The 17618-nt window shown below is 45.6% G+C and overlaps 1 protein-coding gene across 2 annotated transcripts; it reads right to left on the bottom strand.

Moving 5' to 3' along the window:
* Window positions 1-3450: 3450 nt before the first annotated feature.
* Window positions 3451-6017, bottom strand: LOC109762786 (F-box/kelch-repeat protein At1g74510). Of its 2 annotated transcripts, none has more exons than XM_020321658.4 (2): window positions 5488-6017; window positions 3451-5140 (listed from the first exon to the last, which is right to left on the bottom strand). In XM_020321658.4, the coding sequence occupies exon 2, from the start codon at window positions 5041-5043 to the stop codon at window positions 3745-3747; it is 1299 nt and encodes a 432-aa protein (XP_020177247.1). In that variant the 5' UTR covers window positions 5044-5140; window positions 5488-6017; the 3' UTR covers window positions 3451-3744. The 2 variants fall into 2 exon arrangements, with proteins under 2 accessions (XP_020177247.1, XP_020177248.1); XM_020321659.4 differs by having other exon boundaries at window positions 5700-5965.
* Between the last annotated feature and the right edge of the window lie 11601 nt (window positions 6018-17618).

Genomic DNA, 17618 nt, shown 5'->3' with positions numbered 1-17618 from the left:
CCTGTTGCTCTGCTGCTGCCTCGCTGCTGTTGCTGCCGGCCCGGCCTCCTGGGGAATTCAAGACGGAGCCCCAGCAAAGGACGATCAGACCTCGGCCTAGCTAGCCTGCCCTCTGTGCGTGGTAGCTGCAGCCTGTCCATCTGCCTGCCTGGATCTTTCTCGAGGTCTCAACTGTGCGAGAGACAGAGAGAAACAAACCAACAGACCTGGGCCTCTTTTCCAAAGAGAGAGGCCACGTAGACCTGGATAAAGGCCTAATTAGAGGCCTTGTCTGACATTCGAGAAGCCCAGTCGTTAATCAGCAGGCCCAAACCACCCGCAAAAAAAATCAGCAGGCCGAAACCGGGGCACACTTCACTTCCGGCCCAACAAGCAAACAGACGGGGAAAAAGAAGGGGGACGGGTCAAATGCAAGCTTTGCGTGCGTTTTACCAGAGCCGTAAAGCTTGACCCGGAGACGCCGTCAATGGTCTGACGGCACGAGGCGCAAACCCAAGAGCCCGTCGCCGGCGCCGCAGACGGCTACCGCCCGTCGCTCTCGTCGCCACATGGGAACGGCCAAGCCGCGACGGCGACGGGACGGCGAAGACCGGCCGGTAGGAAGATCTGATGTGCATTGTTCCGATCGGAGAAGGAAAGAGACGGAACGGAAAGGCTAGCATCTCCCCACTTGCGTGGACGCGTCACCACCATTCTTCACCTCACCGTTCACGCGGGATGATTCTCCTGCATGCACGAGAGAAAGGGAGGAAAATGACAGTACGTACGCTCGCTCTGGCGTGCCGATCACTCTTGGGACAAATAAACAGCGGAGGCCATTTGGTGAAAAAATTCGGGGCGCCTAACGCAGCGCATTAAATCGCCGGCGCGGGAATAAATAAAGTGGGAGATGAGGTGAGGTGAGGGGGGCATGGTTTCATATGCTCGATGGAGACGAGAGATGGGTAGATAGATAGATAGATGGACAGATAGATGTACATATTCTCCACCCAAAAATGTTCTCCAATCCCGTCCCGGACCGCGAATGACACCTGCGAGCGTGTAAACCGGACGAAATTGCGGTGATTATTCGGTGATGAGGGGGGAAGATAAAGGTTCCTCCATCCATCCAGATTCCAGAAGGACGCCAGCGGATAATTATTAACTCGCCTAATTTTCTGGTTGGTCGATCACACAAGGAGGAGAGCAACACAAGAACAAATCGGGCACATAGATGCATACACGAAAATTTGCAAGATGTGCAGGCAGGGGTCAATCAGAGGCGTAATGGGGGCGGCGGATTTGGAAGCTGTGCCTGGCACCCAGAGAGAGAGAGAGGGGGGGGGGGGGGGGGGGGGGGCGGCCAAACGGGGCGGGACAGGGGACTAAAGACAGTGGTTGGGCGCAGCAGAGGCAGATGAGATTATCTCTCTGGAGCGCTCGGGCGCATGTGCGTGCGTGCGTGCGTGCGAGCTGTCGATGGATCGGCCTCGCACGTAGACGCAGGTGCCGGTTGCAGCGGCGCGCACGACAGAACTGGATGCCCGGAATGGCACAACAGCGACGGCCACGGCTGAAATTATTGTAGACCCCGCCCCGCCCGCCGGAGGAGAAGAACGAAGGAAGGAAAGAAAAGGTGGTTCCGCCGCAACGCAACGCAACGCGAGCGGCCGCGCTGTAAAGGAGGCACGAGGCGTACGCTTCCACCCCCACGCTCGAGGGGAATCCATCCATCCATCCATCCTTCCTTCGATGGGTATGGTAGGCTGCTACGAGTAGTACTATCCTGGCTAGCCTACTAGCCGTCCAGGGTCAGAAGAAGGAAGCTTCACGCAACGCAACACAGCACGGCTGATGATGATTTCTTCCAGGTAGCAAAGCGTCCTCGTGCGTGCTCTGCCTGTGGCGGCTCTGGAGGAACGTTTCTCCCTGTGTTTTCCCCTTTTTCCAGGGACGGACGAAATGGTCAGCGAGTCTCGGCGGCAGAGTTGTGTCGGGCCGGGTCACCTGCCAAGTTGCCCCGGGAACAAAACGGTACGCGCAGTGTAGCATCGGGTCGCACTGCTGCTACCGGACCGGACCGGACCGAACGGAGCGAAAGGCTTCTCTGCACCGATCGGCACGTGTGGTTCTACCTCTACTACTTCTACTTCTCTGCCTTGCAAGGGTGTGTGTTCCTTTCACGGCCGGAAGCAAAGCACAGGAGCAAGTGCCTGCCAATTCACTCCTCAAAGCGAATGCAGCCCCACTCAAAAATCAGCTTGCTTTGTTTCAACGAAAATCTGGGATTGCAGTACAAACACAAACACGATGACGCGAACGAGACCCGTGGCGATTTTAAACGAAAGAAGCTCGCACGAGGACTATATTGCTACAACCAGAGTTTACTATCGTGCACAATGCTATTTGTCACTCGTGTAAGAAGATGAACAAAAGGTTGCCACACTATGCAAGATGACATGTAAAAAAGTGCAGCAGTGCTCTGATCGGCTCACAACCATTTTCTTGCTCCAAATGGCAAGAACTACAAGGTTTCTTTTTACCACATATATATGTCTGCAAGTCGACATCGACAGATTACACAGGCTCCTTTCATATAGCAAGCGCCGCCATCTGCACTCAGCGCGCCACCAATCAATTCGGCTCTCATTCCAGAAATCCAGGGGCAATGTAGGATGGATGCTGCCACACAGGAAGAAGCATGTATGCAAATCTAAATGCCCAAAACAGAAGAATGTGTGTGCCCTATGGATCACAAATACGGTTCAAACAAATGGTCGGTCAGACAGATAACTCACTCAAAAAGACTAATAAACACCAGTTGCAGATGGATCACTTCCTTTTAACCTTACTAATGATATATATGTTCCCTTATTGCAACATTGCTAATAGAGGATGACATCAATTTGCTGAAATAGCTATAACAGAACACGCAGAATCAATCAGCTAGAGAGCTTTTTGCCCTTTCGCTCTCAGGGATAATTCAATGATCCAGTAAAACCATGAGGAGGCTTACTTCTAGGCTAGCAACAACTAAAGGCAGAAGGGTCGACAACTCCCAGGAAACTTGTCACTAAATGGCCAGTAAAATGATCTAGTTTTGAAAACTCTGCTGCTTTGACACTCCATCAGAAACAGAACATCTCAAACTCGATTCAGTTGACTAACTAAAACATCAGTACATGGAAATATGAACTAAAACACCTGAGTCAAACAAACCCACAAGCAAACCATCACAACTAAAACTAGAACAATACCAGCATCTAATAGCACATACAAATTCACAACCAGCAAAACAACATATCATTACCAACTTACAAGCTGATAACACAATTCAGAAAAGCATATCATGAAGCAAGCTGGATGAATAAGAAACATAGCAGTGAATTGATAAACATGCTCTAGTTGCAGCCAAAGATAAATCAAGCATTGCTTAACAGGTTGTTCATCATCAACAGTGAAAGGCGAGCATTCTGGAAGTTGTTTCTAGATTATTAATATAACACTGTTTTTGCATAGTCTCGTATCTTTGAAATCACGAGCTGTTGATCCAAATTGCAAATGTAGAAATGGATTAGCAAGGAAAACAGAAGTATTAGAACTCAAGGGTTACATGAGTGCTGCCGCTCAGCAGATGTCCAGTTAACTGGGCAGAAGGCATAAATCCCTACGAAGAATCAGGGCTGGAGCAATTGAACAGGCTGCCTTTGTGCATACTATCATCCTTCATAAATATCCACTGCATCCAATCTTTATTCAGTGGACTCAGCAACCCATCACGGCGCAGTTATACACGAAGTTCCCGGATTGCCGTGTGGCAACCAAATTCCACACAGGCGGTTGCTCATCGGGAACCCAGGAATTAAGCTCAATGATGCCACCAATAGAAGTCCTTGGGCCTCCGATGACAATCAGCCGGTCACCACAGGCTCGGAAAGCAAGGCCCCAGCCATTCATCGACACAGACCGTTCAGGCAATTTCCCAAGAGCGATCCACTTATTATTCAGCTTGTCATACTTCTTCACATCCTTCTCACTGTAATCAGCTGCATAGAGCTGATTGTTGACAACTGCAATGAGTGGAGGAGCACCTGTCACTCCATTGAGGCCCTCAGACATGTTCTCAATGACCCTCCATGACCCCCGATTCAAGTCATATTCCTCACCACATGTCAGTACCTGGTTGTTGTTGGTAACACCACCAATCACATAGAACTTGCCATCCAAGAACACACCAGAACACATCTTCCTAGCTCTATTCATGCTGGGAAGGGGTGTCCAAGTGTGTGTCACAGAATCATACATCTCGGCAGAGCTCAGTATCTTTCCAGAAGCATCGGTGCCTCCAGCGACATACGCCTTTTCACCGACGCTTGTTGATCCAAACAAGCACCGGGGAGAGTTCATGGGATCAGCCCTTGTCCATGAATTGGTCAGGATGCTATATCTGAACACAATGTGTGCCATCCCAAACACAAGCAGCTCGGTGCCCACAGCCAGGGACTCCTTGTCAGAGCACATGAAGCATTCATCCGGTGGCATCTTGGGCACCTGGATCCAGCGCTCCCTGTAGGGGTCATAGGCGTCCCACTCCAGGACATTGCAGGAGAAGTAGACCCAATGCTCGGCGATGCCATTCTGCCGCCGCAGGCGGTAGATCTCCCCGTTGCGCACCAGGGAGTTGAAGTCCCTGTTGAGGGAGGCGACGGAGCCATAGTCCGACCTGGAGAGCCGGAGGAGGCAGTTGATGGAGAGGTCGCGGCCAATCTCGCCAATGAGATTGGCCCCAGAGCCTTGCTGCTCCCCTCCGCCGCTGCCGGAGGAGGCATGGCGGCTGGAGCCGTGGCTCTCGGTGATGTCCGGCGTGTGCGGCTGCGGGGAAGGCGACTTGCTGCGCTTCCCGCTGCTGCTGCCGCCGGCGTCTACCTCCTCCATGTCTTCCGCGCGGAAGTCTTCCGGCGCGGGCCGCTTGCTGCCGCTGAGGAGGAACGCCCAGTCGGAGTCCGGGTCGCAGTAGCTGGGCAGGGAGCGCGAGACGAGGCAGGATTTGCCCTCCAGCATCATGGCTTCTCCCCCTCCCGCTCGGCTTATTATCTTGTCGGATGAGACTGATCCGGAAAGGGAGAAATCTGGGCGTGCTCGCTGATCTCCTAGCCGCGATCTGCAATAATAATGGAATTAACAGGGGAGGGAGGAAAGTAAGCGCGGACGAAATCGGCGAGAAGAAACGGATCAGGAACAGGGGCATTTGAGATCTGAGAGGGGCGCGTGAAGAAAACAAGGCGTAAAAATCGAATCTTCCGGCGAGAACCCAACCGATCTGCCGCCCTCCCACCCCCAAATCGCTCCCCCGAGAACCAAACCAAATCTTTCCCCCGCCCTCCGCGGCGGCCCCGCCGGGCGACGCGAATCCAGGCGGAGAAGCAGGGGGCGGCTCCATCCAATCCAATCCAATCCAATCCAACAGAGAAAGGAAGAACATGCGCAGGAGGGGCAAGAAAGAATCACCTAACAGCAACAAATCGAACCCATGGCAAGATCACGCGCGGGCCCGCCCAAGGAAATCTGGACTGAGAGATCGCGGCCGGCGGCCCAATCAGCGCGCCCCCATCGCCGCGGCGCCCGAGAAATCCCCACCACCAACTCCTTCTGCCCCCTCCGTCCTACCAGATGCGCGAGCGAGCGAGCAAGCAAGCAAGCGAGCAAGGAAGGATTTATACCTGTAGAGAGAGATAGATAGATGGCTCTATCTACTGCTGCCACTTGGTTACAACTGCCCCTTCTAATGCTTCTGCCCCTGCTGCAGCCCTCTGCCGCTGCCCCTCGCCCCCCGCCTCTCTCTCCTCTCTTGTAGTCCTCCTCCCCTCCCCTCCCCTGCCCTGGTGTGTGCGCGCTGCCCTCCTCCCTCGCCCCCTCTCGTGCGTGCGTACTACTTGGGGAATTGGGATTCGCCTCTCGCTTTATTTCTTTCCCTTTTTATTCCCCCTTTTTTTTTCTCTCTCTCCCCCCACCCCTTTCCCGTCCGTCTGTTTTGGCTCGTCGGAATTGGAAACCGGGCAGGCCGCAGAAATAGAAAAATGCCCCAGCGGCCACCGGCCAGCTCACCTGAAGCTGAGGTGGACTCACTCTCTCTCCCCCCACTCCCTCTGCCTGTACGCCCGCACGTCTCCCGCGTATCTATCCATCCCTCGCTCGCTCGCCGCCCCCTGCCTGCCTCGTCTGATTGGCAGCGTTGGCGGTAGCAGTATAAAATTATCCCTTCTCCTCGTGAAACAATTTTCTTTCTTTCTTTGTTCCCGTCCTTGTCCCGGCCTGAGGGGCTATTTGCTCGTCGTTTGCACGGGCCGTTTGCGCCAGGCTCGCTCGGGGTCGCTTTGGTTATCTGCTATGACAAGTGTGCTTATTGTAATGGTATATGCGTTTGTCTTGTGATGCTGGGGTTATCTAGACTTCTTTTGAAACTGCTGCACAAACCATACATCAGCTCTTCTGATCCCCTCGAAGTAAAAAGAATGCGCCAGCTCTGGTGAGCCTGGAGGACCGTGTAGTATGGTGTGGGATGACAACTTTAGTTGTCAAGCATGGTAACTTTTTTTCGGATGACAAGTTTCAGTTCTTTTTCTTTAGCTTTGTTTTTTCTGTTCGGATGGCAATTTTAGTTGTAAAAACGTCAGGGCGGGGTTGCTTCGTGTCACACGTGTGGAACTTATCATTTGGGTAAATTTTAGGAGGCACCCAAACTAACTGCTCGAGCTCACACGTAAACCAAGTCGCTTTACCGCCGTTTTGGCATGACGGTTCTTATTTTGTAACAGGTCCAACATTTTCATGAGTGACATGTGAGCTAGAGTGCTCGACCTGGGTGGCATTTGAGTGAAATGTAGAAAATGTCATGCAATATTTTTAAAGAAAAAAACCAGGTGGTTAATTACTGCCAAAGAAACCGTTGAAAAATCAAAAGGGATGGCCTCGCTTATAAAGATAATTAAGAGCGAATCCGGTGAAAAGCCCTACATGCTTGTTAGCTCGTGCAAATATGGACCACAATGAATGTAATGAATGTGGGCATTTTCGAAAACGTTTCCTCAATGTCCTCTGTCATCGTCGCCCGAGATAAATGGGGAAGCTTCCGGATGGGTTTTTGACTGGCGTAAAGCACTTGAAGTCCATCATACCACGAGAGGAGCCTTTTTCCCCGTATTCCCATCATCGGATATGTCATGTAAAAATAATTAATGAGAAAAGACAAAGCTTTTGCGCATGTTTAAAATAAAAATTGTAAGTTAGGAGCACGTAGTGTTCTCGAGGGATTACCTTGTTGTCATAAAACGCATGAGCTGGTGCATGTGTGGTGTGGAATCTTATACCATGATGACTATTACACAAAACTACAAACAAACATATGTACAATTGATTTATGTACCTTGAACAAAAAGGGATCACTTGTACCAGAAAAAAAGAATAGGATTCACCCAAACTATAGCTTGAGCTCGTAAGCCAAAATGCTTTCCCTTTTTGACCCTACTGAGTGATTGGCAATGCTATTACCTTGTCTTGGCCTGAGAGGCTATTTGTCCGTCATTTTGCACAGCCGTATGTGCCAGCTCGAGGTCGGTTTAGCCAACTTGGTTATTTGCTATGACAAGTGTACTTATTATACTGGTATTCGTTTTGTCTTCTCATGTTGAGTTTGTGCTGTACTCCCTCCGGTCTAAATGCTCTTATATTTCTTAGAGGGAGTACGTATCTAGATTTTTTTTGAAAACTGCACAAAACTATACAACAACTCTTCTAATTACCTGAAAAATCATCAGCTCTTGTGAGCTAGGAGGATCTTGCGGTGTGGGAGCTTATATCACCGTGGATTTCTCAAAACTACAAGAAAATAAACTTAAGAGCAAACCTAATTGGTTTGTGTACCTTGTGGGGGAAATAGTTGCACAACATGTATAATAAATTTTAGGATGCATCCAAACTAACAACTCGAGCTCACACACAAGCCAAATTGCCCCTAATGAGACTCCCATTCTTTCTTCAACAGATGAGATTCAAATTGGATCCGAAAGATGACGCAACCAAACAAGCATGTGTTGGAAATATGCCCTAGAGGCAATAATTTTGTATTATTATATTTTCGTTATTCATAACTAAGAGTTTATGTTTCATGTTGCTAACTGCTATGATCCTGGAATATGCGATTCAGTGGAAAACTCATATGCACGTGTGGAATGATAAACGACAAAACAATAGGTTCCCGGTCCCGCCTCTAGGACTGGCTCAAGTGTTGTTGGTGATCAGGTTTCCGGATCTTGGGTTATTGTTAAGCGTAACGATAGTCCTGAAATAAACATTGAGGATATGACATTAGAAGAACGATCATATTGAATCGACTCAAACATGTATGTTATACTTTGTGATTACATCGTGTGAAATCATCTGTTATAACACGAAGTGTTAGCATGTGTTTTAGTTCCTCAGACCATGAGAGTGTATCGGTCACTTCCTACCAAACGGTGGGCTTTGGGGTTGCTCAAACGTCACCTGTAACAAGGTGATCATAACGACAACTTTCAGGCTCACCGGAAAGTTTGCCAAGTGACCGAACAGCTCGAGAGTGGGATTTGCTCCTCCGACGATGGAGAGATGTTCTTAGGGCCCTCTCGGTGTGACGGCATCCAGCATCGTCTGGCCAGACACAGGTGACTACGTCACGGGGATGCCGGAACAAGTTAACAAGAAATAAGAACAGAACCGGTGACGGGAGCAACGGTATAGTGGGCATGGTGATGACTCAGGAGGATACCAATGCACACCGGGTTTTGTAAAGTATCGCGAAGCAAAGGGAACATAACACGATAACCAAAGGTTCACTTGAATATCATTCATGTAATCATAGGGACCGATATGGATGTCCACGGTTCCGCTATCGGTCATTGAACAAAGGGGTTTCGTTCATGTCTATGATTTACTGAACCTACGGGGTCACAAGCTTAAGGTAATCATGATCTGTTGGGTGTTAGTAAGACGGGAGTGATGAGAATACAATTGTGAAATTGTTTTATTAATATCCGGAATAGTTCCGAGAGGTTCCGAAAGCATTTCGGGGTCACCGGAAGGGTTTCGGTGAGTATCAGGTAATACCGGGTATTATCGATTAATTATATATAGGTGAAAATGTTTTCAGAGATGTTAAATTATATATATAATGCTCTGAAAATATTCAGTTTATTTTATATTTAATTAAAATATCAACGGGCCTAAAAAGTCCAAGAGGTGGAAGGCAACTTGGGCCACAAGGCCCAAGTAGGAAGTGGCGCCCCCCTTGCCATATAAGGGGGGCCGAATCGGACTAGGGGAGGAGTCCTACACTCCTACTCCTCCCCCTTGGCCGGCGCCCCAAGGAGGGACTTTCCCTCCTTGGTGGCTTCCCTCTCCTCCCCTCCTAACCTATATATACTAGAGGATTTATCCCTATTGATATACAAGTTTTGGAGCCTCCTCTAGTTGATCTAGTTTTTTTTCTAGTTGGTCCTAGTTGACTAATTAGAGCTAGCCCTAGCCACCTCTAATCCTCATAATTAGAAGCCCACTGTGGTTCTAAACTCCTCCATCTAATTCTCCGACGACGATTAGCTCTGGACGGTGAAGCGTTGCCGGATCATGAAGACCGTACGCTTCACTAGTACGCGTCAGTCCTAAACAAACGGTTTTTAACCCCTTTCCACGACGGCATTTGGAACCGTCGCCAAGTGAGTGTGGGCGATAGGGGGGTCCTTCCCACACGACCCAGAAACCGTCGGGGATATGCCCTCCTGGCACACACGCTCGGCAAAATGAGGTCGTGTGCGACTGGCGAGCGCTCAAATACGAAAATACGTACAGTAGAGCTAAAAAATTACAATTATACGCGCGAAATTATTTCTGGTCACAAGTACATCCCACACAGCCAGTCCCCGCTAACCGTTTCCGTTCATATGTACATCCCACACAGCCGCTTCAAGGAAAACGTTTCCGTTCACAGGTACATCACACACAATTTTTCCCGTTAAATCGTTTGCGTTATTGAATGTATCACACACTGTCCGTAGAAAAAACTGTGTGGCAAAGGCTGTCCATCACACACAGTTTTTATGTGGTAAACGTTTGCGCAAGGTGGCCTAACACAAACAGTTTTCAAGAGAAACTCGTGTGTGATTGTTCATTGATCCAACATGGTTTATTCCTAGAAACTGTGTGCGTTGCCTGAGGTCATCGCCCACGGTATTTTTTCAATAACCGTTTGCAATATCAAAACCCAATTAGCAGGCTGATTTGCCATTAGCAGGCTAATTGTCCTATTATTAATAATCCATTTATTAATCTAATTGACATTCATATTAAGCACATAATATATTTCATTCATATTAAGGAAGCAGAATTTCATAATTGAAATACATCAGAGTACAACATGATATAGCTTCAGCACTCAGCTACCCCATTACACAACTGCACCAGCACCAAGTTCCACATGCAACATGTAGAACCTTTCGAAATTAGCATCATAGACGGTATATAGACAGATGCATCTCATCTGGAAAACTGCTGAAGCGGAAGGCGAATATTGAGCCTTCATTCATGTTGAAGGTCTTTGCAACTTTAGGCCAGTGCCTGTGGATGGTTGACCGTCCGTCCTTCGTCCTCTTCAGGAACACTTCAATATTGAACCGTGGGTGTTGTATGAAAACCTTCCTCGCCTCCTGACCATAGAGGTGGTTTGAGAGGTAATCATCAGTGAACTGCTTTTGAAAGGCCTGCAAACAAGGATGTGCATAAATATATTCTCTATATTGGAAATGGGGCAAAGGAATAAAAAAAGGCAAGGTATAATAGTTAGTACCATCTTGTAGTGAACTGATGTATTCTTCATTGTGCACACAAAGATCTTGTTGTTTTTTGTCGCTAATTTCTTTATCCTAACAATCTTTCTGAGTTTCTTGATTTGATTGATATTCATGGACAACTCATTTCCCATATGCAAAAAGGGTCGAACAGTGGGTCAAAACTGTCGGCGTCCTGGGAACGGTGGTCCCCAGACTTGCCTGCCTGCGGTCCACGGCGTGGCTCCACTAACGGCCCGGTACGACCCATCTTCACCAGAAAACACTCAAGACCCTCGCGAGGCGGACGACACAAGACCTCCTCAGGGGCAGCCTCACTAGGCTGGCTCGCGAGGAGCGGAGAGATCAAGGCGAGGGGCACCTCGTGAAGTTCCCGTGACGTGAGCCATGACGAGCAAGGTGATAACCCACAAGTATAGGGGATCAATTGTAGCCTCTTTCGATAAGTAAGAGTGTCGAACCCAATGAGGAGCTAAAGGTAGAACAAATATTCCCTCAAGTTCTATCGACCACCGATACAACTCTACGCACGCTTGACGTTCGCTTTACCTAGAACAAGTATAAAACTAGAAGTACTTTGTAGGTGTTGTTGGATAGGTTTGCAAGAATATAAAAAGCACATAAATAAAAAGTAGGGGCTGTTTAGATAAAGACACAACTAAATTAGTTTTAGTAGAGAACTTTTTGTCACGAGAAAGTTATTTGTCCTTAGGCAATCGATAACTAGACCGGTAATCATTATTGCAATTTTATTTCAGGGAGAGACGTAAGCTAACATACTTTCTATTCTTGGATCATATGCACTTATGATTGGAACTCTAGAAAGCATCCACAACTACTAAAGATCATTAAGGTCCCAACCATAACATTAAAGCATCAAGTCCTCTTTATCCCATACGCAAACAACCTACTTACTCGGGTATATGCTTCTGTCACTCACGCCACCCACCATAAGCAAATCATGAACATATTGCAAACCCTACAGCGGGGATCCCTCACGCTTGCGCAACACGGAGAGCACCATAGGACAGCACCAATAATAAAACATGCAACTCAAACCAATCACGATCATCAATTAACCCATAGGACAAAACGGATCTACTCAAACATCATAGGATAGCCATACATCATTGGGAAATAATATATAGCGTTGAGCACCATGTTTAAGTAGAGATTACAGCGGGTAAAAGAGGGGTTACACCGCTGCATAGAGGGGGGAAGAGTTGGTGATGACGGCGGTGAAGTTCTTGGTGAAGATTGCGGTGATGATGATGGCCCCGGCGGCGTTCCGGTGCCACCGGAAGAGAGGGGGAGAGGGGCCCCCTTCTTCTTCTTCTTCTTCTTCTTCCTTGACCTTCTCCCTAGATGGGAGAAGGGTTTCCCCTCTGGTCCTTGGTCTCCATGGCATGGGAGGGGCGAGAGCCCCTCCGAGATTGGATCTGTCTCTCTGTCTCTCTCTGTTTCTACGCTGCGGTATTCTGCCCTTTCACCGTTTCTTTTATAACCGGAGATCCATAACTCCGATTGGATTGAAACCTTCGCCCAGATTTTTCTCCGAATTAGCTTTCTTGCGGCCAAAGAAGAGTAGTAATCGCCTTACGGGGTGCCCACGAGGGTCAGGGGCGCGCCCAGGGGGGCAGGCGCGCCCCCCTGCCTCGTGGCCCCCTCGGGCACCGTCTCGCGTTGATTCTTCTTCCCATATTTCACAAATATTCCAAAAATATTCTCCGTCCGTTTTTATCCCGTTTGGACTCCGTTTGATTTGGGGTTTCTGCGAAACATAAAACATGCAACAAACAGGAACTGGCACTGGGCACTGGATCAATATGTTAGTCCCAAAAATAGTATAAAAAGTTTCCAAAAGTATATGAAAGTTGTATAATATTGGCATGAAACAATCAAAAATTATAGATACGACGGAGACGTATCAGCATCCGCAAGCTTAATTCCTGCTCGTCCTCGAGTAGGTAAATGATAAAAAAGATAATTTTTGATGTGGAATGCTACCTAGCATAATCTTGATCATGTAATCTAATCATGGCATGAATATTAAGACACGAGTGATTCAAAGCAATAGTCTATCTTTTGACATTAAGACAATAATACTTCAAGCATACTAATAAAGCAATCATGTCTTTTCAAAATAACATGGCCAAAGAAAGTTATCCCTACAAAATCATATGGTCTGGCTATGCTCCATCTTCACCACACAAAATATTCACATCATGCACAACCCCGATGACAAGCCAAGCAATTGTTTCATACTTTTGATGTTCTCAAACCTTTTCAACTTTCACGCAATACATGAGCATGAGCCATGGACATAGCACTAGGTGGAATAGAATATGATGGCGGAGGTTGTGTGGAGAAGACAAAAAGGAGAAAGTCTCACATTGACGCGGCTAATCAACGGGCTATGGAGATGCCCATCAATTGATGTCAATGCAAGGAGTAGGGATTGCCATGCAACAGATGCACTAAGAGCTAGAAGTGTATGAAAGCTCAAACTGAAACTAAGTGGGTGTGCATCCAACTTGCTTGCTCATGAAGACCTCGGGCATTTGAGGAAGCCCATCATCGGAATATACAAGCCAAGTTCTATAATGAAAATTCCCACTAGTATATGAAAGTGATAACTCAAGAGACTCTCTATATGAAGAACATGGTGCTACTCTGAAGCACAAGTGTGGTAAAAGGATAGTAACATTGCCCCTTCTCTCTTTCTCTCTCATTTTTTTCTTTTTTTTGGCCTTTCTCCTTTTTTCCTCTTTTTTTTATTTTTTCCGTCCGGAGTCTCATCCCGACTTGTGGGGGAATCATAGTCTCCATCATCCTTTCCTCACTGGGACAATGCTCTAATAATGATGATCATCACACTTTTATTTACTTACAACTCAATATTACAACTCGATACTAGAACAAAGATATGACTCTATATGAATGCCTCCGGCGGTGTAGCGGGATGTGCAATGATCTAGCGTAGCAATGACATCAAAAAACGGACAAGCCATAAAAACATCATGCTAGCTATCTTATGATCATGCAATGCAATATGACAATAAATTCTCAAGTCATGTATATGATGATGATGGAAGTTGCATGGCAATATATCTCGGAATGGCTATGGAAATGCCATGATAGGTAGGTATGGTGGCTGTTTTGAGGAAGATATAATGAGGCTTATGTGTGATAGAGCGTATCGTATCACGGGGTTTGGATGTACCGGCGAAGTTTGCATCAACTCTTGAGGTGAGAAAGGGCAATGCACGGTACCGAAGAGGCTAGCAATGATGGAAGGGTGAGAGTGCGTACAATCCATGGACTCACATTAGTCATAAAGAACTCATATACTTATTGCAAAAGTTTATTAGCCCTCAAAGCAGTACTACTACGCATGCCCCTAGGGGGGTAGATTGGTAGGAAAAGACCATCGCTCGTCCCCGACCGCCACTCATAAGGAAGACAATCAATAGATACCTCATGCTCCAACTTCGTTACATAACGGTTCACCATACGTGCATGCTACGGGAATCACAAACTTCAACACAAGTATTTCTACAATCCACAACTACCCACTAGCATGACTCTAATATCACCATCTTTATATCGCAAAACTATTGCAAGGAATCAAACACATCATATTCAGTGATCTATAAGTTTTATGTAGGATTTTATGACTAACCATGTGAATGACCAATTCATGTCATCTCTCTAAATAGATATAAGTGAAGCAAGAGAGTTTAATTCTTTCTACAAAAGATATGCCCACGCTCTAACAAATATAAGTGAAGGAAAAGAGCATTCTACAAATGGCGGTTTTCTATGTGAAGAGAAACAGGCAATCCAAACTTCAAATGATATAAGCGAAGCACATGAAGCATTCTATAAAGCCATACTCAAAAGATATAAGTGAAGTGCAAAGAGCATTCTATAAATCAAACAAGGACTATCTCATACCAGCATGGTGCATAAAATAAAAGTGAAAACTAAATGCAAAAGACGCTCCAAGATTTGCACATATCGCATGAATGAAACGAATCCGAAAACATACCGATACTTGTTGAAGAAATATGGATGCCTTCCGGGGCATCCCCAAGCTTAGACGCTTGAGTCTCCTTGAATATTTACTTGGGGTGCCTTGGGCATCCCCAAGCTTGAGCTCTTGCCTCTCTTCCTTCTTCTCACATCGAGACCTCCTCGATCTTCGAACACTTCATCCACACAAAACTTCAACAGAAAACTCGGTAAGATCCGTTAGTATAATAAAGCAAATCACTACTCTAAGTACTGTTGAAAACCAATTAATATTTTGTTTTTTCATTTTAGCTACTGTAATATAACTTTTCCATGGCTTAATCCACTGATATAAATTGATAGTTTCATCAAAACAAGCAAACTATGCATCAAAAACAGAATCTGTCTAAAACAGAACAGTCTGTAATAATCTGAACATTCACCATACCTCTGGTACTTCAAAAATTCTGCCACAATTAGGAAACATAAAAAATTTGTATATAAAGACAGTGCAAAAAGTTTCAGAACCGTTTAATGTTCCAGTAAAAAATGTAAAATCGCGCACTACAGCCAAAGTTTCTGTCCTGCACCGCACAAACCAACAAGCATTGTAAACATCCTAAAGGCAAACCTTGGCACATTATTTTTATAATACAATGGAATTGTACAAGGGGATAATTATTTTTTTTGAAAAGTTTCTGTAATCAAGATTCACAAAGTTTCCATGAGCATGAACAAAGTTCAAGGAGCTCCCCCAATTCAACAATGCTTGTCTCTCTCACTTTCACTTTCCTTTTTGAAAAGTTTTGAGTTCCCCTCTTTATTTATTTTTGTTTTTAAACTTTATAAAAGCACTCAACAGAAATAAATGACTCTCTAAAACTTCCGGGTTGTCTCCCTGGCAGTGCTTTCTTTAAAGCCATTAAGCTAGGCATATAGTGCTCAAGCAATGGATCCACCCGGATCCCAAGGTATATCAAAACCAATTTTAATTAACAATGATTTAGCATTTAGTAGTGAGCACAAAGCAACATATATCAAGCAATGACGAAATCTAACTCTCTTCCTATGCATCGGCATGTCATAAAAGAACAATTCATGCACACAAAGTAAAGGCCAATGCATAGTATAAACCGTTTCTTGCAATTTTATCGTGTTGGAAACATAAAGAGGAGGAGATGTAGTTCCTCTCTCATAATAATTGCAAGTAGGAGCAGCAAGCACATGCATATTATATTCATCAAAATCATCATGTGCAACGGTAAAAGGCAACCCATCAATATAATCCTTAATAAGTGCAAACTTCTCCGATATAGTGTAGTTTGGAGAATTCAAAAAGATAATAGGACTATCATGTGTGGGTGCAATAGCAGCAGTTTCGTGTTTAACATAAGGAACTATAGCAAGTTCATATCCATAAGCATAATTCATATTGGCATCTTGGCCACAAGCATAGCAAGCATCATCAAAAAGGGATATTTCAAAAGAATCAACGGGATCATAACAATCATCATAGCATTCATCCTTCGGTATGCACGAAGGGAAAATAAACAATGTATGAGTTGAAGAGTTACTCTCATTAGAAGGTGGGCACGGGTGAGCAATCCGCTCTTCCTCCTTTTGTTCTTCGCTCTCCTCCTCATCTTTTTCATCCAATGAGCTCACAGTTTCATCAATTCCTTCTTCCATAGACTCCTGCAAAATATTAGTCTCTTCTTGGACAGCGGACGAGTCCTCAATATATGGTTTAATATAAGGATTAGAAGCATAATTATCATAGCAATATTTAAGTATGGCCAAATTTTCAGATTTGTAGAGAATAGCATCACACTCTTCAATAAAAGAAGCAATTTCACAAGTACCCCTAAAAGCAACAAATTCTTCAATTTGTTGAACATCATAGTAATTATAAACACCCTTAGTATACGAAGATACGATTCCATTATCACTAAACTCACATTGGTAAGGAAGGTGTTTCTTGGGGTTTTTAGAACAACAAGTATAATCATATATTTCACATAGATTCCAAGCATAGCACTGCAAACGATGAATTTGATCCAATAAAAGTTTCCCCTTTTCAGATATGCGGTGTCGCACATAACAAGCATGCTCATCTAAAGATTTTCCTCAACTAAGCTAGTTGGGGTTTCAGCACGAGCACATAGGGATCGAAGATGATCCAAGTAAAAAGCTTCAGGAGTGTGATAGATTTTGAGTGGTTCTTCAACCATTGGTTCAGTAGGTACAAGTAATTTTTTTTGGTATTTTGCGTTTCCTACCCATAACTAAAGATAGAAAACAAGAGCACAAAATAAAAACTACTTAGTTATAAAGCAAACAAGCACACACGAGAATATTCACCCCACGCTATTACTCCCCGGCAACGGCGCCATAAAAAGGTCTTGATAACCCACAAGTATAGGGGATCAATTGTAGCCTCTTTCGATAAGTAAGAGTGTCGAACCCAATGATGAGCTAAAGGTAGAACAAATATTCCCTCAAGTTCTATCGACCACCGATACAACTCTACGCATGCTTGACGTTCGCTTTACCTAGAACAAGTATAAAACTAGAAGTACTTTGTAGGTGTTGTTGGATAGGTTTGCAAGAATATAAACAGCACGTAAATAAAAAGTAGGGGCTGTTTAGATAAAGACACAACTAAATTAGTTTTAGTAGAGAGCTTTTTGTCACAAGAAAGTTATTTGTCCTTAGGCAATCGATAACTAGACCGGTAATCATTATTGC

Source organism: Aegilops tauschii, chromosome 4 (genome assembly GCF_002575655.3).
Source record: "Aegilops tauschii subsp. strangulata cultivar AL8/78 chromosome 4, Aet v6.0, whole genome shotgun sequence".
Lineage (NCBI taxonomy): Eukaryota > Viridiplantae > Streptophyta > Magnoliopsida > Poales > Poaceae > Aegilops > Aegilops tauschii.
Note: the sequence above shows the minus strand (reverse complement) of the source record. Positions and strands in the feature narration are given on the sequence as shown.

Bases quoted from the DNA above. Each gene is read 5' to 3' on its own strand.
- LOC109762786 (XM_020321658.4), bottom strand. From the start codon at position 5,043: ATGATGCTGGAGGGCAAATCCTGCCTCGTCTCGCGCTCCCTGCCCAGC.